Source organism: Alosa pseudoharengus, unplaced genomic scaffold, assembly GCF_046254945.1.
Source record: "Alosa pseudoharengus isolate Yale_2024_CS ecotype anadromous, Long Island Sound unplaced genomic scaffold, YU_APseudo_1.1 YU_APseudo_1.1_scf_9, whole genome shotgun sequence".
NCBI lineage: Eukaryota > Metazoa > Chordata > Actinopteri > Clupeiformes > Clupeidae > Alosa > Alosa pseudoharengus.
The window spans coordinates 10,943,492-10,962,269 of NW_027468881.1; the positions used below are offsets into that span (position 1 = coordinate 10,943,492).

Sequence of the window (18,778 nt, forward strand, 5' to 3'; positions counted from 1 at the left end):
CAGAGATTCCGGGCTACTGTGATTGGTTATTGCTAGATTTAAAGAGTGGGACAAATGGCTGAACATTGCATTCTGAATGCATTTCAGTGCCATCAACTGCTCGACAGATAAGGGGACTAAACTGAATTGAGTCACTACATTCGAGCAGAATCGCGTTCTACGGGAACAACACTAGTCGTGTATGCATATTGTTCGTGTTTAGGCGAGGCATATGCCGTCAGAAAGAATATATATTGTTTTTTCGATGTTTAGACTTGTCCTCAAGATGGCTGCGTTGTTCCTTCCCTTCCGTGGCCAGGCAGCAACTGACTGCTAACTGCGAACGAGGGCGCCATTCGTGCGACTGCAGCCATCCAAGTACATGCATGGGAGGCGCAACTGTCAGCCGGAGCAAGAACTCACCGGCGGTTGACGCCTCCATCGAATTAGACTTTTTTGTGCCCTCCCACAGGCGTACGTGCAGTTTATCTGATGTTACAAATTTGATTTTATGTTGCATCTGAAACAATGTCACGCGCAGGACAATATACTGTAACAGTTGACGCGACGACCCATTTAAATAGCCTATCCCCCCCCAGTAGGCTAGTCTATCACTTGGCATATACTTTAGCGTCTAAACATGTGAAGGCAATAAAAGTTTGAGCAAAAAACTGCCATAATTGTCTTCTGGGGCAAACATATATGGTTCTAAATAATTAGGTCAAAATAACGGCAATTTCATAGGTACTCCGCTTGGGAATAATGATTAAAGATGAAACGTGGGGGGGGGAGACTGCAAGAGAGCATACGGGTGAAAAAGAATTCCCAAGACCCATTTTTCTAATCTGCCACAGGTGCAATCTGATGAGCAGGCGTGTCAAACCTGATCTGACGAGGTTCCTATAAATTCTTCGCAGTTTAGGGAATCATGTGACAGCGTGGTTCTGTGTAGCCTAAATATGTAGTTTTTGTTACGATACAGACATTACAAGCTTTCCACTAAACGCTTTCTGTTCAGCAACATTCTAATATAGGCCTAGCAAGTAGACGACTGAATAACCATGAGCACGGGCACTCCTTATATCGGTAGTAAAATCAGCCTCATATCAAAGGCCCAGATACGGTATGAGGGCACGCTATACACGATTGATACCGAAAATTCAACTGTGGCATTGGCAAAAGGTAAGTTGTAGACTTTTAAAAATGTGTCTGATTAGGCTATCTACTATTTTGTTTTTGACGGTAGCCAGTTAGTGTTCAACAGCTTGTTGTAGCTTATGTTGGATATGTTTGGATTGTATATTGTGGACATTTTGTGCCCTGAAATCCTTCCTGCCTATTTGTTTATTTTCAGTTAGGTCATTTGGGACCGAAGGAAGGCCAACAGATAGACCTGCACCTCCAAGAGATGAAATCTATGAATACATCATTTTCAGAGGCAGTGACATAAAAGACATAACTGTCTGTGAGCCTCCAAAACTGCACCATAGTTTACCACAAGACCCTGCCATAGTTCAGGTTTGTAAAAGGATCAAAATGTTGCTGGGTCCACGTCTTTGACACACAACGGCATGGCACACACCCACCCACATGGCATGCCTCGACAGGCCTCAAACATCTTTAATCATTGGCCATTAGTGGCTCTAATTTCTCATCTTTTGTAGAGTGAGCTGATGCAAAGATCCTTTCAAACTTTCTCTTTCTTAGTCATCCATTGGCAGCGCTTCAGGGGCCTATTCTTCTCCGGCACCATATTCGCCGTACAGAGGCATGATGCCCTCGTACAGCCAGCTTGCTGCAAGCTCCCTGTTAAATCAGCACTATGCTGCGGCAATGGGTTTGGGTAAGTGTATGAGGGTCAGTTAAACACTTGTTTAATACAGCAACTGGGGTTTATTATAAAGTGGACCAACCTTGTGTGTGTTTCGTTTTCATCAACAGGTGCAGGGACGCATGGGTTTCCAGTCAGAAGGGGCCCAATGGTCGAACAGGCTGTCCAGACAGTAGCGGCACAGAAAACTGCTCAGAAAAAGGGTGTTTTGGGGTCACAACCTCAGAGACGAGATGGAGTTAGACCTGTGCGGAGTGGACAAGGAAGCCCTCAAACCCAGAGGTCCTCGGGGCAAGGCAGTGGGTGAATTTCGTCTGCTCTTGGTCCAGTCCTGCCATTCATGTCATGATGATGTCATGTCTCGTTTTGACGTGGTGCAGTTTGCTTAAGTGCAGTACTGGTACTTTTAGCTTTTTTTGTAATTGAAAATATTTACAGCACATTTTTGATTTTGTGCTCATTCTTTCCACAGATGTCTCTGCTGCACAGCGCAGTCCAGCACAAGCACCAAGGCAGGCAAATGATGAGAATCGGCCACCACAAAGGAGACGTCAAGGTGTGTCTGTCGGCCTGTCTCTCAACCTGGGTTGGGTTGATGGGTTTAATGAGTATTTTTGTCTTGTATTTGTTCTCAATTTTGGTCATGGCTCTAAAATCGTAACAGGACCCCGCAGATCGAGGAACCGTGGCAGAGGCAAGATGAGCGCTTCTAGCTCCAAACCAACGACCCTCCAATTTGAGTCCGACTTTGATTTTGAAACTGCCAATGCACAATTCAATAAAGAAGACATTGAAAAGGAGATCCAAGAAAAGCTGAACGTTAAAGGTTTGTTTAACGTTACACAGACTCCGCACAACTTGAAACAGTTTTAGAAATGCTGAGATGCATGAATCACTCATACAGTTGCCTTAAATCAGTGGTCCCCAAACTTTTTCTTCCGAGGGCCAGCTCACTATGCCTGGCTCTAAGAGAGGGCCAGAGACTCCAGGCTAGAGACTCTATGCCTAGGGCCAGAGACTCCATGCCTGGCTCTAAGAGAGGGCCAGAGAGTATGTCAGTAACCATAAATAGCTTGAATATTCCATTACATTTAGCCAATGATTAAATGTAATGGACTGTTGTAATACCATTGTTGGCTGTTTAGATTGTCATCATGCCGTGTAAAATGTAGCTCAAATGAAATAATACTAATAAAAAGACTTCCCAAAAGTATTAGCAGGGAGTCCCAAAAGTATATTTTATTTAAAATGTGTGAACTCTTGTCAAGTTGTGAACAAGCAATATCCTACAAATAATTTAAAGTTCTCAAACTTGGAGAGTTTTATGAAGTGCTGTCAAAAACATCTGAAATGACCACCATTCTAACTTTCACTCACCTGATGAGAACTTTGTGAATTTGTATGAACATTTGAAGAGTAGGCTAAATAAAAAATAGAAATAATTGTCCCAGAAATATGACTTGAATAGAAGTTAGTTAGTTATTAACAATTAATTGATAAACTTTTATAATACTTTGAGCACTGATGCAGTCAGCATAGGCCTCTTACATTGTTTGCAGGTAGGTTCATTCTGTTTTTGATGGCAAATGCAAAACGGCGCCAAAACAACCACCCGTGGACAAAAAGAATATTACATGTGTATTGTTAAGACTCGCCATAGAGAATGAATGGGGGGAATTACGGAGGTCCACGTGCAGGCCAGTTGCTATATACCACAGACATGTTTTGGGGGGCCACCCAAAATGAGGTGGCGGGCCGTAGTTTGGGGACCACTGCCTTAAATGTTCTTCACTTTCACCTTTTGACTTGTTCTGTACAGAAGTGAAGAATAATGGTGAAGAGGACAAGCTGGAAGTGGAAGAGGCTGAAATCAAAATTGGTGAAGGGACTGTGGAGGAGGATCCTCTTGGACCTAACTGTTACTACAACAAGGCCAAATGCTTCTTTGACAATATCTCCTCAGAGATGAAATCGAGGTATGTTAACATTATTTTGGGTTTAAATTGACCCATTGATATATGTATGCTAAAATTAGGGTACTGGGTAATAAAATGTATTTCTGGAACACAGCCCAACACCTTTATGTAAACCTGTCAAGATGAAATCACTTTAGATCATGAGAAAATAAAGTCAATTTGTCATTGACTTGAAAGAACAGACTGAAGTTTAAACAAATTCCTGCCCTGCATCTTATTTTGGTCATTTAGACGCACCACGTGGGCAGAAGAGAGGAAGCGGAATGTAGAGACCTTTGGAGTGCCAGGTCGCTACCTCCGAGGTCGCGGGATGCGTGGTGGTTATCGTGGACAGAGAGGAAGGGGGGGTATGCAGCGACTTGTGGGCAGTGGCCGAATTTGATATGGTGAGCTAATTTCCTGAGTCCTAGCATCAGATGTTCAACTCCGTATATTTTATTTCTTTTTTTTCAATTAGGTTTTCAACAATACAAGTTGAATGTCTGGAGCTTAAAAAAATATGATTAGGGACTATTTTGCACAAACATGGATTCCTTTTTATACTTTATGTTTTTGCAGGTCCCCTGGGGAAAAGTTGTGTTTTTTTCATTAATTGAACTGTATAAATACTTTTTCTGTTATGCAACTTGTTTTTTTTTCTTTCTTTAAAATATCAGAAGTGCCATTGGCAGAACAATACATGAACAAAATGGGCTAGAGGTAGATTTCTACCTTGGTAGATATTTTGGAGCCATTTTGGTTTAATTTTGTCATTACACATTGTTTGCCCTTCATTCATGGTTTAACTTCTGTATTGTCTGCCCATAAACTAGTTTCTCTCCCTGACAATTTGCATGTGATGTTCTGCTATTTGAGCGAAACTCAAACTGTTTGTTTATGGCATTGTAAACTATGTAATGTACAGCTAAATACCAATTAATTGTATCTATAAAGTTGAGATCCCCCATACTGTCCTTTATAAATGTTTGTTTTCTTTTTTACCTGTTTTGGAATAAGTAACTTATTTGTGGGGAGATTCTTGCTGTTGCATATTATTAAATAAATATACGAAATGTCCACACCTGACTTGATTTCTTCTGGTTCTATGAGCTGCTGTTCATTAACCTAGCTGTGCAAAAAATGTGAATAAGACCTGTTGGTATGTAGAAGTTTATTTCATTTGTGGAAATGTGAAGTGCACATTTTGATATGAATATAGATGTAGTTGTTACTGGCTAGGTAAGAGGGTAGTGTCCTCATGGTTTCTTTTTCTTCTCTGTCTCTTCTTTTTCCTTCTCCAAAGCCAAGACGTGGCGTTCTATCTCTTCAGGGTCCAAAATCTGGGGACACATTTTGAATCCACAAGTTATTTCAGGGCACTGTCCAAGAAAAACCTAATGTAATCTTTCCTTTGGAAGATCAGATGAGAAGGTTTTGGCTTTCGTCAACATTCTTGTATGTAGAGTGTGTGTGTGTGTGGTCAGGGATTTGGAGAAATGGAGAAATTCTCTAACTGTATAGTGCAATCCACAAACCTTCATTGGCTCATTTTGCCTCATAACTGCGAGTTCAATGTTCTTCCCTCCAGACTGCACAACCTATAAATGATCAACAGCACAGGATATTGGTGCGCTGCATATATATATGTATATAGCCTATTTTTTTTTTCTTATTTTTGCTGGTCTTTTGCTCTTGCATAATCAAAAGCCATTGGCACTTCCAATGTCACTCACCTCAAGCAGTGCTTTGATGGCTAGTTTTATAGCTCCTTCATCAGATTGTACATGTTCCTCTTTGTAGTTCTTCTCCAGGAACTCGCGTACAGTTTTTGCTGATCTACCAATAGCATTTGCCTAAAAAAGTAATCCTGTTAAAACTAACAACTACAAGTCCTCTTGCCCCACTCTGCTTTTAAGTTATTTTGATACCTTTGAAAGTCCATGACTCTGAACATGTTCGTCCAACCATGCATGACGCTTACACAAGCCTCTGAATGTTTGTTCATCCTAAATTCTGTGTGTATACCTTCCAGGCGTGGTAGGTTCCTGATGGATCAGTTTGATAAAGGTGTGGTGTCCCATCAAAGTCAAAACCTGCAATCAAGGATGAGATCCCGAAGGGTCTACGTCCATTGCTCTGAGTGTAACGCTAAAGAGAGAAACTGGGTTAAACAAGATACATGGGGCACAAATTCACAAGGTGTTATATTTTAAATATTTATGGTTTTATGTTTCAAACTGTGTTTAACCATGTTGAACAGAAATGTAAAGCAACCTCTTGGCCCATAACTTCCATCATACAGTGCATATGTAAAGTATTCACAGCGTTTCACTTTTTCCACATTTATGTTTCAGACTCCTCTTAAAATGGATTCAATTAATTTTTTCTCATCAATCTACACACAATACTCCAACACTCCACAAAAAAAAGGGGTTGTGTTTTGTACATTTATAGAAAAATGAAAGACTGAAATATTCCATTTACATAAGTATTCAGATCCTTTTGATATGACGCTTGTAATTGAGCTCTGGTGCATCCTACTTCTATCAATTGTCCTTGAGATGCTTCTACAACTTGATTGGAGTCCACCTGTGCCTAAATTAATTCACTGGACATTATTAGGAAAGACACATCTCTTTATATAAAGTCTCACAGTTGATGGTGTGTCAGAGTGAAAACCAAGCCACGACAGATTGAGGGGACTTAGCCAAAATGTTGAATGTTTACAACTCTCATGCCCCTCCCCCACCACCGAGCACCCTCTCATCAAGTTTGTGCTCATCAGTGCACATCAGACTGTGATTGACAGTCAGATCTCACACAGCCCTGCTCTGATTGGACCAGAAGAACCGGGAGCTGTGGATTTTTGCAAAACAAATAACAGGCTCTAGGTGGAGGTAGAAGTGCAGTTTTTTTTCTAAAACCGGCTGATTTATGTTGTTCTGTCAGAGCATAGTGTCGTTTTCAGTGAATATGATCAAAAAAATCTTGCCAACTGCAGCTTTAAGACACAGATCTGGGGAAGGATAAAATAAAAATTCTGCAGCATTGAAAGTGCCAAAGAGCACAGTAGCCTCCATCATTCTCAAATGGAAAAGTTTGGAACAACAAACAGTCTTCCTAGATCTGGTCGCTCAGCCAAACTGAGTAATACGGGATGAAGGGCCTTGGTCAGACAGGTAACCAAGGACCCAATGGTCACTATGAATGAGATCCAGAGTTCCTTTGAGAGGATAAGAGAAACGTAAAGATGGACTGTTGTGTGAGCTGTGTGAGTATTGTTATTGTGTGTAGATTGATGGGAAAAATGAATTGAAACATAACAAAATGTGGAAAAAGTAAAGCGCTGTGAATACTTTCCGTATATGCCATAGAAATCCCAAGGTAGGCCTACACACCTGCTTCAGGTTACATATGAAGCGGGTGATGTATTCTACTGTCACAGGATCCTCCACTGTCAGTCTGTGACTCTGGCATTCCACCCTTGCCCTGTTGATAACAATCCTGGCGTCCGCTGTTAGGCCTATCGGTCAGAGAGAAAAGCAAGTCTGTCCTGTAGCCTGACTGTTCGTTTGGCAATTGTTTGGTAGCGTTCCTGAGTTTAAAGTACTCTGTTTAAAAGTGACAGTAATTATGGTATCCAAAACAAGAGGATTGAGTGTTAATTTAGCTGTAGGCTATGATATACAAAGGTTGAAAAAGCCAAGGGTAAAGTCTACCTGCAAAGGCCATGAAGACGTTATCGTCCAATACGCATATTTTACGCACGGTTCTGTCATCCTGAAGTTTGGCGACTGACTTTTTCTCCACTCCAACCACAACAGTGGTCTTACCACGTACACCAACCTGTTAATATGATGTGTTTTTAAAAAAGATTAATCTTTTAACAAAATTAACATGTTGGTACTTTCACTTAGTGAATTGGAAAAAGGCTCTTTCTTTTTACTTACTACTGTAGAACCTTTTTTGACTGCTTCTTGCGCATATTCCACCTGAAACAAATGTCCATCGGGGGAAAAAACTGTAATAGCTCGATCGTAGCTCATTGTTGTTCTTTAAAACAAAATAATTTTGCGTGTTATGTCCGGAACTAAATGTGAATTTTCAAATGAAAAGCGAAACTAAAATGACGACAGGGAACCAATGCATTCTCTCTGCGCCTCATTGTGGGCGCAAATGTAAATTCAACACGTGATTTATTGCGCTGAGAGCACAGACCGTAAAAATATATAGTAATAGACCGCCGTTTGCTTTGAGAAAAGTGCGTAGCGACTGTTGAGAATCAACGGACGTCGTCCTCACTTGCTTCCAATCCACCATGGGAAAGTAGCGGGTCACTCACTGGGTTATACCAAAAGACGAGCAGAGGTATTTGTATAGACTGGCTGGACATAAACCACCTGATCAGCATCATTTAATTGAGTACTGAATTATCATTTACAGAGTGAATGGCATGGGCATCGTTGCTTTCCTTTCCAGCATGTATGGTTTGATGGAATAAATGGCTTACATCGTATGTATCTAAAGGTTATTACACCCCTATTTTCACGTTCACCTTAGTATGTAACACTGGATTGAACGATAATAAATATTACAATTAAAAGAAGCGCTTTTGTTTTTGAAGATAAAAACAATGTCAGTCGCTTTCTCTTCGACGCGCCCGAGAGGCAAAGGGGAGGTGACTCAACAAACGATTCAAAAGGTAAGGCATATCTTCTTATAATGGATATGGATTTCTTTTGGCTGTCTCCTAGTGCTGCTAGTCTGCTGCTGTTATGGTGGGAAAGTAGTGAAAAACCGTCTGCGATGGCAAACACACAAAGCAACGGGATTTATCCGTGCGTAATGTGCTACATAGATTTGACAATAATTCGCAGATATCCCTAATTAACGGTCCATGACCGGTTTAAACAGAAGAACATTTGATGTACAAATAGTATAGCACATAGGCTGATAGCCGAGAAGGCTACAGCATCGTCGGGAACTAGATGTATTCTGAGAAAAAGTCACCGAGGTAACATTTAATTTAATACAGGATGGCAACTATCTGTACAGAATGTGTATTGTCACCATCACAGGAAAAACTTACTCGAATTTTGTGCAAGAACATAAACAATTTCTCCGTCTCGTCAGTAAACCCAATAATGTGTATTATAGGTGTATGCACATATGGACCACAACGGTATCATTGAGTGCTAATATGAAGGTGTATGGTTAGAGAAGACTCAATGACTAATGAGACTATTGTTCATCTTTGGAGGGGCGGGAATTAAAGATATACTTTACTTCACACATAGTCTACGAATTATCCAAGGGTTTTTAGATGGGATGAAAGGTGGCATTTTTGTCCGGTTTTCTTGCTCACTAAAACGAACAGCATATATTTGCGATAAACACGATATGAACACGCCTGACATTTGATTGTTTCCCTGTCACTATTGTCAAACTCAAGGAGGCTGTGGTGGGACATAACCTATAAAAACTGACCTACATCCAGAGAAGCGAATGAGGATTTTTTCCCCCTCGAAATATTTGACAAAATGTGACTATTTCATTCAACTAACATTTCAGTGAGCAAAACATGTCTCGAAATAACCAGATGCACTTATTTCTCCTTAGATGCTGGATGAAAATCACCACCTTATCCAGTGTATAATGGACTATCAAAGCAAAGGCAAAACTGCAGAATGCACTCAGTATGTATTGAAGACATGGAGTACATAATTAGTGGTATAGCTTAGTTTTTATTTAGTGACTGATTTCATTTGTATCCCCACAGATATCAGCAGATTTTGCACAGAAATTTGGTGTATTTGGCAACAATAGCGGACTCCAATCAGAACATGCAGACCCTTTTACCTGCGGTATGTCCTCTGTTGGTTGGTCTTTTATTTTATTTGCCTTTTATTTTTTGATGCGGAGTAGAAACGATCCAGTTTTGAAAATTGCTCTAATTTTGAAAGCACATTATTTCACAGAGGCTATTTCAAAGTCTTCAATTGCAGGGCTCTTCTGACTTTTTATAGCTCCCCCTTCTCATACTCATCCAAACCACCAACTAGTCTTCATTCCCTCTTCCAGCCTCCTAACCCTAACATGAACATGGGCCCAGGTGGAATGGGACAGAGTGGCGGTGGGCAGTCTCTTCACTCTCAGGCGAATCTAAATGAAAACATGGCCTCTGGTCTTCCCCCTACCTCAATGATGCAGAGTGGGATGAGCAATGGTGAGGCTAGCCGGGCCTTTGTACATGTCTGTCTGTTTATCTGTCTGCTTGTCACTCACTATGTCACTGCACTAGTCTGCTACTATCGATCTTTTCCAGCCTGCAAGTGCTTTGCCTCCGTCTTCGGTTATCTAACTTTTTGGCTGCTCAGTCCTGCTGCCTGTCCATCTCTCTTTTTCTCTCTCTCTCTCTGTCTCTGTTGATCTCTTTTTGTTAAACAGCATTCATTTTCCTGTCTGTCAGCCTTAGCCTACTTGCCTAGTTTTGACAATAACTAAAAACCATTTTCATCACTTTCCCACTTGGACTTTCACCCTCTCTTCCTCTATCCTACTCTCTTGTCACTTGTCTCCCCTCCCTCCCTCTCTCTATCTGTATGCTTGTGTACTGATGAACTGAATGTGTTGCGTAGACACAAGTCCTGCCCACCACACTGTTTCGTCCGAACGGCCTGCTGACTGTGAGTGTGTGTTGTCAGGCCCCAGCCACGCCCCCATGCAGCAGCAGCAACAGCCCAGTCAGATGCCTCTGCCCTCCAGCACGTCCATGAGCCTGCCGGCCAGCGGCCATCATAGCTTGGCCTCCGGGTACAGCCACCCTGTGCCCTCCTCCCAGGCCATGCAGCATCAGGGCCAGGGCTACGTGTCCTCAGCTTCCCGCAGCAACCTCAACATGCAGTCCAATCAAGGTGAGCCAGGCGAGCAGGTGGCGAACAGGACCGGTGGATTGAGAGTGAGGGGGAGCAGGAGAAGAGAGATAGGTGGACATGAGCTGAGCATCATTGAAGGTTACAGCAGGGATGGAGTATGGTTGGGTGATGAGAGGCGAATTGTCACTCGACACGACACAACAAAAAAGGAAACTCGTTGAGGTACAAGGCTGAATGGGGGGGGGGGGGGGGGGGTTAAAGGTACACTCTTAAAACGAATGTGTTGTCCCTATCTGGACACAGAAATACAACTCAAGTTGTGTTGTATTTCAATGCAAAGTTGGTCATTTTCAACACATATTGTGTAACAAATAAAAAAATAAAACAACACAAACTGGACACAGAGATGTGTTGTTGTGTGTTGTTTTTAACACATTCGTTTTAAGAGTGTAGGGAGAACAGTTGAGCAGTGATGGATTTTCATTATCGCAAGGTTTAACTGCACAGGGTGTACAGTAACTCAGGATACAGTACATTACACAGTGAATGAAACAAGAACCTGTCATTAAGACTGCAAACCAGCTGTTTGCTTCCTTTTCCCCAAAAAGATCTCTAGATTATTTGTCCCAGGCCTACAGGACAACCCAATGTGCCTTACTCATGTTTTGCCCTCAGGTCATGAAAATTATAAACCCATGAAAACACAAACACATTCAGTTCATCAAACTGGGAATCCCTCGCTCCTCTGTAGTCTAGCTTGGTACCAGTGCCCTCTGAAAGGCTCATCTGACCTTGGAACCCTCCCTGACTTGCAACCCTCTTTTCCCCAGTTGTTAATGTGTAATTATCTCTGTCGATACACTGACCCCATCCCCAGCTTCTTTTGAGTTGCCATGATGACCCTTTCAGCCTTGCCTTTTTTTGTCTATGTTAGCTACTGGCTTTCTTTCCAGCTGAGACATCTCTGTGCTTGTTTTGAAATACTTCAGTGGTTTTGTTCGTTTTGATAACTGTTATATGCCCCAACAACATGTCCAGTCTCGATGATGCACCAACAAGGCGGTGGACCTCATTACTCCTCAGCTCAGGGAGGTAGTCAGCACTACCAAGGGCAACAATCCATAGGCATGCTGGGACAGGGTAACCAAGGCAACAGTATGATGGCACAGAGGCCCATGGGAAGTTACCGCTCATCACAACAAGGTAAGAGAAGGGATCTTTACACTCTTGTCTTGGAGTGAAGTGAGTGCAGTGAGCTGCTTGGTTCTGCCTGAGACATAATACATGACATTTTATGGATATGTAATCTGGATGATTGTAGACAATGTTTTATGGAAGATACTCTGTTCAATCTGTCCATTAGTAAACTATAGTGGTAATTCTTGATATCTCTGAATGTACCTACGTGAGCTACAGGGGAGGTTTTCTTGTAGCATGAATGTGTAGCTGTAAGCTATAGGAGGATGCGCCTGTTTAGTGTTCATCAGTTAGACAGGGGTAAGGGTGATGTCATTGGAGATCGTCATAGTGATGGAGTGTCTCAGCCACACACTGGTTTGATGTAGAGTGCCTGAGACAGACCAGACCAGACAGTCACATGACCTGTGTGGATTTAAGAGGGGAGAAGATTTATGGTGGCTGTCACTTTCATGCCCAGTTTGTATAAATCACCTGGCTGCTGCTGGGTCAGCACAAACCTGAAATAGGCTCCAATGTGGCCCTGCATGGACAGTGAGGGTCGCAGATAAGGCTGTTCACATAGATACCAATGGATGAAGCAGGTACTTTCTCGTTGGACATTGCATTATTAAAACACGCATCTTCAAACAGGTCACATTGGGTAGTATGCATGGTAGCTTCTACCGAGATATGGAACCCACCATGTTGGTAGTGAAAAAGGAATATGTAGCTTTGCTAATGGATTGGTGTTTATATCTTGTTCATGTCATTTTCACACAGTATGGTATTTGATGATGGTAATTAAGACATGGATTGCAATGGCTAATACTGAACAAATATTCTAATTATAGTGGACATTGGATACTACATTCTGCTGCTTGTATTTGCATGGTCTGAATGAGATGAGTCATGGCTTTTGTTTTTATATGAGAGGGAAGGCTGAAGAGACTTCATGTCTTCACCTTCTCAAAAAACATCAGCAGATTATTTAATCAAGTAGTTGTGGATAATAAATAATAATAATAATAATAATAATAATAATACGTTTTATTTATATAGTGCCTTTCTCAGACTCAAGGTCACTTTACAAAGTGAGTGAGAGGAGGTATGTTCTTGTTGTTTTAATAATCTCACACCACCAGTTGGCTCTCCACCACTGGCCTGAACCAATGTCAGGTTCTTCTTAAGAACCATTTTGCCAAAAGTTATTCACCCTTTGGCAGTGTGGTGAATGAGGATATCTTGCTCGCTGTGTACACAACGTGTTCAATGGTGTAGCCATCATCTCAGTCAGTAAGAGAATGTCTCAAGCTGCCTGCTTCTGACTTTCTACTCTCTACAGTCTTCTTACTCTATACTACATAGATTTGGACTGTAGAATTATTATCTGACAGAATCTTTTGCCACATATTCCTGCACTATGGCTTCTTCAGTGACTGATCTGATACTGACACCTCCCTTGTAAGGACTGGTTGGCACAACATAACTGCCCAATGCTGTAAAAGCATGAGTATGTAATCCTGTTGGAAATTAGCACAAGTTAAAAATAAATGGCTTTCTTTAGACTTCAGTACAAAGCCCCTCCCTTTAACCTCAATATGCACTGATTATATAATGTGCTGTGTATGCCAGATTAATTAACAAGCATATCAGTGACTTTTTGCAAATAATCCTCCTTAGTACCCAAAGATGAACAAGTGCAGTTATTCATTGATGATTGCAGAGCAAGGTACTGTCAGAGAGGCTGACTTTCTGCTGAAGGTGGCTTCAGTGGAAGGTAGGGAAATACCAAATGGTTTTACTTGCTTCTTTACCATTGTTTGTATGGGCAATGGGGTTCCAGTAGGATAAGCAAAGATACATTTTATTGGGGCAGCGAATTTATTGATATCCGTCATTACGTAGGCCTATAGAGACTTCTCCCATCATTGGGTAGTCACCTGTAACATTCATTTTTAATACCAAATCAAGTTGTGAAAATATATTTCAATTTCGGCATTCTTCTTTCTTCATTGTTAGTGAGCAGCTGGTTATCTGCTGATTGCTGGCTTATCAGCATTCATATTTTCTAAAATGGCAGCCTTGCGTTCACTGTGCCACATGGGTATGGATGAGGGCTATTACAAAAGTTCATATTGCTCGTAGCTATAGCTGTAGCTATTGTGAAGCTCTGATCTGATCTGGGCCTAACCATGCTGGTTTGAAGAGTTCATATTTGTTTGGAGTCAGCTCAGCTGTTTCAGCTTAACTGTGTGTCACCTCACTGATGAGACTGCCAGGTCCTCCAACCAGAAGGACATGATGTGTGGGGTGGGCTATATGCCATTAATACTGTCTCAGGTTTTCCAGTTGTTGGCAAGAAGGGACAGATGCAAGTCCAAGATGTTTGTTTACTAGTTTATTGTTATGAATTGTTATTGTAATGAATTGTTTATTTGAATATTTCTAAACAGTATTGATGTCTGGGGTTTCTGCACACCACAAACACACAAAGATTGTAGAATGTTTGCTTTTTGTATTTCTTTATTTCCATTGTTACGTTGCACACGTACCTTCATTTAATTTCTAAATCACTTTTCATTGCACATTCCATATCCATTTTTTTTATATTTCAATTAAATTTGAAAAATGATTATCTCTGAAGGCTGGCTGGCACCTCTCAATGGGAATTATTGTTTTTCCATACATTTCCCTGTGACTACATTCTCCATTGATATGCAAACCTGAACTCATGGACATGAATTAGAACCAACAACTGAAGCTCACTTCGTTTACAGGACCAAAAAGACACAAGACTCTTTTCCCAGTTGTGATCATCTGATAGCACCTTCTATTCCAATTTCAAACCATAAAAGGCACAGAACATGCCATAAACCACAGTCTGATTTTCCTGGTTGAGAAAACCAACCAGCTGCACTCCCACAGAAAAGGGAAAAAATCAACTTGCCAACCATCAACCAGCTTCACCCCCACAGAAAAGTGAAACGAAAGCAGCATCTCTTCCGCAGTCCATCCAAGTGCAACCCCTCGACCAATCAAATTTGCAATGGGACATTGATTGACCAGCTGATTAACCAACCCTGGTGTCGCCTGTCTTGCAGGATCTGCCCCGCAGTACACGGGACAAGACGAGTTCTACGGGGAGCAGTATGGGCACGGTCAAAGCTCCAGCGAGCCCATTAACCAGCAGTATTACCCTGATGGTAATCATGCAGAAAACCATTCCCTCCACATGCACCGCACATTCAAACACACACACATGCACGCACACACGTGCACCTACAGTGCATTCAGTCATCAATCTTATCCACTTCTTATGTTCATTACAGTCCTCGTACTATTGTCACTTTCAATTTCTTTTTTTAACAGCTTTCATGTCTTTGACCTCTTCATAGCCTCCTCATTTCTTGCTCAGTGACAGCCCAAAAATCTCAACAAACCACACATCATTTTCACATTCTTTTATTTTTTTCAGCTGTTCTTTTTTTTGGCAAGGCTTGATGGCGAGATCGGTCTCAGAGCAGCTCCAGTCACAGTGTGTCAGCCCTTTATAAGTCAATCCAATGGTGTGCGGAAATTTCAGATCCTTTCCCCTCATTTGTTTCCACACTGTTTGATGAGCGTAGTTTTGTCAAGTGTTTGTATCAGTGTGTTTAGGTGCATTGTATTTTTTTCCGTTGTTGGCATCTTGTATTGATGTATTGAAATATCCTCCCCCCCAGTCTTTACATAAATGCGAAAACACAGACAGGAAACAAATATACCATTTTGCAACAGGTTTGCCGTGACTAGCTGGATATTTTTTTGTTTCTTTATTTCTTTTTTGGCATATGCTTTCTTGGCCTTGCAGGTCACGGAGAGTACTCCTATCAGCAGTCCTCCTATGGTGAGCAGGGCTATGAACGTTCTTTTGACGAGTCTTCACAACATTACTACGAAGGCGGTAGGTTCTGATGCTCACATACATGCATTATATACTGTATGCCATACCCCTCAACTCAATACTCATATTTTGAGAATACATACCAAAACTTGCTTTATAGCTTGGTGAGCGTATTTCTAATGTCAATAAGCACATTAATAGAAGGTTAGATAAATGTGAACTGTTTAAATCCACTATATTTGTGATAAGAAAACATGGATCTGTGCAATATTGGTCAAAATTGTGTGAGTAACTCAACGCAAGTCTGTACTGTCTGTGTGTGCCTGCTGTGGTGTTTGTCATGATTCTCACAGGAAATTCCCAGTTTAGCCAGCAGCAGAGCCAGTACCAACAAGGATCAGGCCAGCAGCAGCCCTTTAGCCAGCAGCAGTACTCTTCACAGCAGGGATACAGTGGGCAGCCTCAGGCCTATGGTAAGGCCTGCTTGGTGGTCTCTGGTAGTATCGTAACATGTTACAACATAAAATAATATATCCTTGAGTAACTGGACCGTAAAATGTAACTTGGCCAGTGAAATATAGATATATCTGCTATTCAATTTTATTTGTTTTAAGCCTTTCAATTATTTAAATAAGTCATGGGCCATTTTTGAGGTTGTAAAGTAGTGCTTAAGTAGATGCAGTATTGGTTCATTTCATCTCAAGATTCTTTGTAAATGAAGCATTTTTTTCAACAAACAGTTTGTTTCATCCACACATGGGCAATTTATGGCAAAGTATTTTATGGCTACTGTGTACGGCAAACTACTTGACCCTACTCTGACCCACAGCACCTTGCCGGTGCCACTGTGCTCTGTATGCAAGTGTGACCCTAAATGTAGCCTACTGATCCAACAGAGGGCGCTGTGTACATTTGAAATTGTGCTAAATAAACTTTTCCTCACTACTATTCCCAAATGATAGAAATACCTGTGATACAGGCTACATAACTAAGACATATGACAAGATGCAGGGTAAATAGGCTACAAGTTGGTGCTGCATTTTAAGTTGATTGCTATATAAGCAAAATGTAATCTACGCCATAAAGCATGTAACAACTTTTTAGGCCTTTGGATGGACTTACAATAAACTAGGTGTAGGCCTACTGTAATGTAGCTTCACTTAACAGCACAATGTGCGTTTTGTCTTTCAATCAGTCGTCAAATGTGTGGCCCGCGGCTTACTCTATCGAAGTTGTATGGCCCTCTGAAGAAAATTGTTGCCCACTGCTGGTTTAAACAGTAACAAACAAAACAGTGTCACCAATGCTGCTGACTTGTCAATTTCAGGTCCCGGGCAGGGAACATCGTCCCAGTACTCCCAGTATCAACAGGGGCAGGGGCAGCAGTACTCCTCCTATCGCTCCTCACAGGGCACCCCCGGTGCCCAGCCACAGAGGCCGTATGCCTATGAGCAGGTATGTGGGTCATTAGGGAACATGTCCTCTCTACAGAGCCTTTGTAGTGCATTAAAGTATAATGAAAGGCAAACATGTCAAATTATGTATTTTCAAACTGCAACACAAGGATAACTGTGCATGTGATGTGATCATGATGTATAGATGTAGCCTACAATTATTAATTCCTCTACAGCATAGCAATAAAGTGTGTTGTATTGTGATACCGTGTTGTATTGTATTATGTTAGTGTTATACTTAGAGAATTTGGATACATTTCTCAATGAATATGTCTTTATGAACTTATTCCCCAGGGGCAGTATGGGAACTATCAGCAATAAGTTGATACTTCCAGACCAAAGGCTACCTCTTGGCAGTGGGGAGCAGGAGGAAAAGACATTTTTTTGCCGATAACTTTTTTTTTTTAGTTATTTTTTGAAACAAGATAAAAAACAAGTAACTGCCTGTGTTTTGGTAGGCGTACATATATCTAGCCTGTTGCCATATTTTTTTTGTTTGTTTGTTTACTGCCATTTGCGTTCTCTCTCAATTGTCACTTATTTTCACTTTATCTGTCTTACATTTGTTCAAAATGTGTCCTTTCTTTTCAATACATGGGTGTTCATTTCATCTAGCTAAACAAAGTAGGTCTAAAACATGATCAGTCCTCAATTATAATTCATATAAGAATCTGGTCACATAAGAGGTGAGCAAATCATGTGACCATATAAAATAATTTCTGTACCTGAGAAATTCCTGACGCTAACCTATTGTTGAGTTTGTTATGCTGGTGCTTTTTGCCGTTTGACTGTTTCTATCCCAGAGTAAATGATGGCTTAAGAAGGTAAAATGTTTTGTTATTTTAGTATATTTATATTTGCATGTAATTTGCCTACATCAATCCTTTCAATTGTGGTCTTTTGTGTCTTTAGTTTGCTTTTATTTTAATGACACAAAGTAATAGATGCAACAACTTTCAAAGTAAAGTCAATAATAGAGTTTTTCATATTTTCCATGACCATCAGTTCTATTTTCTCTTTTCTCACCCCAATGCCCATGTCTTATCCATATATATCCTGGTATCTTTGCTTAACTCTTACTTGTGACTTTTAGTAGTCAGTAGAACATGACAGTAGGTACATATGCATGACAGGTTTATGCATTATGTGAACATATGTTAAGAATATGTTAAGAATATTTGAAGTTTAGTGACACTTTTTAAAATGATAGCACTTTATTTATTTATTTAGTTATTTATTTATATGTTTATATGTATTTGTTTTTTAAAATGAATGTCTTTTGGCTTATTTTGTAAATGTGTTACATATATATACAGTATATTTATATTTGCTGAAATCACAGATTGGTGATTTGGGATCCAACGGAGTAACACCAGTCTGTTATATGCCTAAATGTGCACACTGGTCAAAACCCTATAGACAAACACAGGAGCATATATGCTGTTTGTTTCATTTGAATTTATTTTACCTTATTTTACATTTTTGTACTCACTTCATATATTGACTCTGAAATATACCGTATACACAGACACACAAGGCACATCTGAAGCATAATGGTTTAATATGACAATTGTGCATAATATGTGTAATGAGAGGACATGATTCATACATGGAAACTTGAA

The 18,778-nt window shown here is 40.8% G+C and overlaps 3 protein-coding genes across 4 annotated transcripts; 2 read left to right on the plus strand and 1 right to left on the minus strand.

Annotated features, from left to right (window-relative positions):
- Positions 1–61: 61 nt before the first annotated feature.
- lsm14b (LSM family member 14B) lies at positions 62–4,842 on the plus strand. 2 transcript variants are annotated; one of them, XM_076275812.1, is made up of 9 exons: positions 62–1,161; positions 1,334–1,497; positions 1,687–1,822; positions 1,921–2,109; positions 2,283–2,366; positions 2,475–2,636; positions 3,630–3,786; positions 4,018–4,172; positions 4,345–4,842. In XM_076275812.1, the coding sequence occupies exons 1-8, from the start codon at positions 1,041–1,043 to the stop codon at positions 4,166–4,168; spliced, it is 1,164 nt and encodes a 387-aa protein (XP_076131927.1). In that variant the 5' UTR covers positions 62–1,040; the 3' UTR covers positions 4,169–4,172; positions 4,345–4,842. The 2 variants fall into 2 exon arrangements, with proteins under 2 accessions (XP_076131927.1, XP_076131926.1); XM_076275811.1 differs by having other exon boundaries at positions 4,018–4,842.
- A 79-nt stretch (positions 4,843–4,921) lies between these two features.
- On the minus strand, positions 4,922–7,908 carry LOC143114431 (proteasome subunit alpha type-7-B-like). Its single transcript, XM_076276022.1, has 7 exons — positions 7,716–7,908; positions 7,485–7,611; positions 7,164–7,288; positions 5,791–5,913; positions 5,499–5,618; positions 5,301–5,363; positions 4,922–5,105 (listed from the first exon to the last, which is right to left on the minus strand). Exons 1-7 carry the CDS (start codon positions 7,809–7,811, stop codon positions 5,022–5,024), a joined length of 738 nt encoding a protein of 245 aa, XP_076132137.1. The 5' UTR covers positions 7,812–7,908; the 3' UTR covers positions 4,922–5,021.
- Positions 7,909–8,370: 462 nt separating this feature from the next.
- Positions 8,371–18,371, plus strand: LOC143114430 (calcium-responsive transactivator-like). The gene is made up of 11 exons (XM_076276021.1): positions 8,371–8,467; positions 9,385–9,461; positions 9,545–9,629; positions 9,847–9,991; positions 10,470–10,679; positions 11,679–11,843; positions 14,921–15,022; positions 15,670–15,762; positions 16,056–16,175; positions 17,030–17,157; positions 17,451–18,371. The coding sequence occupies exons 1-11, from the start codon at positions 8,399–8,401 to the stop codon at positions 17,475–17,477; spliced, it is 1,221 nt and encodes a 406-aa protein (XP_076132136.1). The 5' UTR covers positions 8,371–8,398; the 3' UTR covers positions 17,478–18,371.
- Positions 18,372–18,778: the final 407 nt, after the last annotated feature.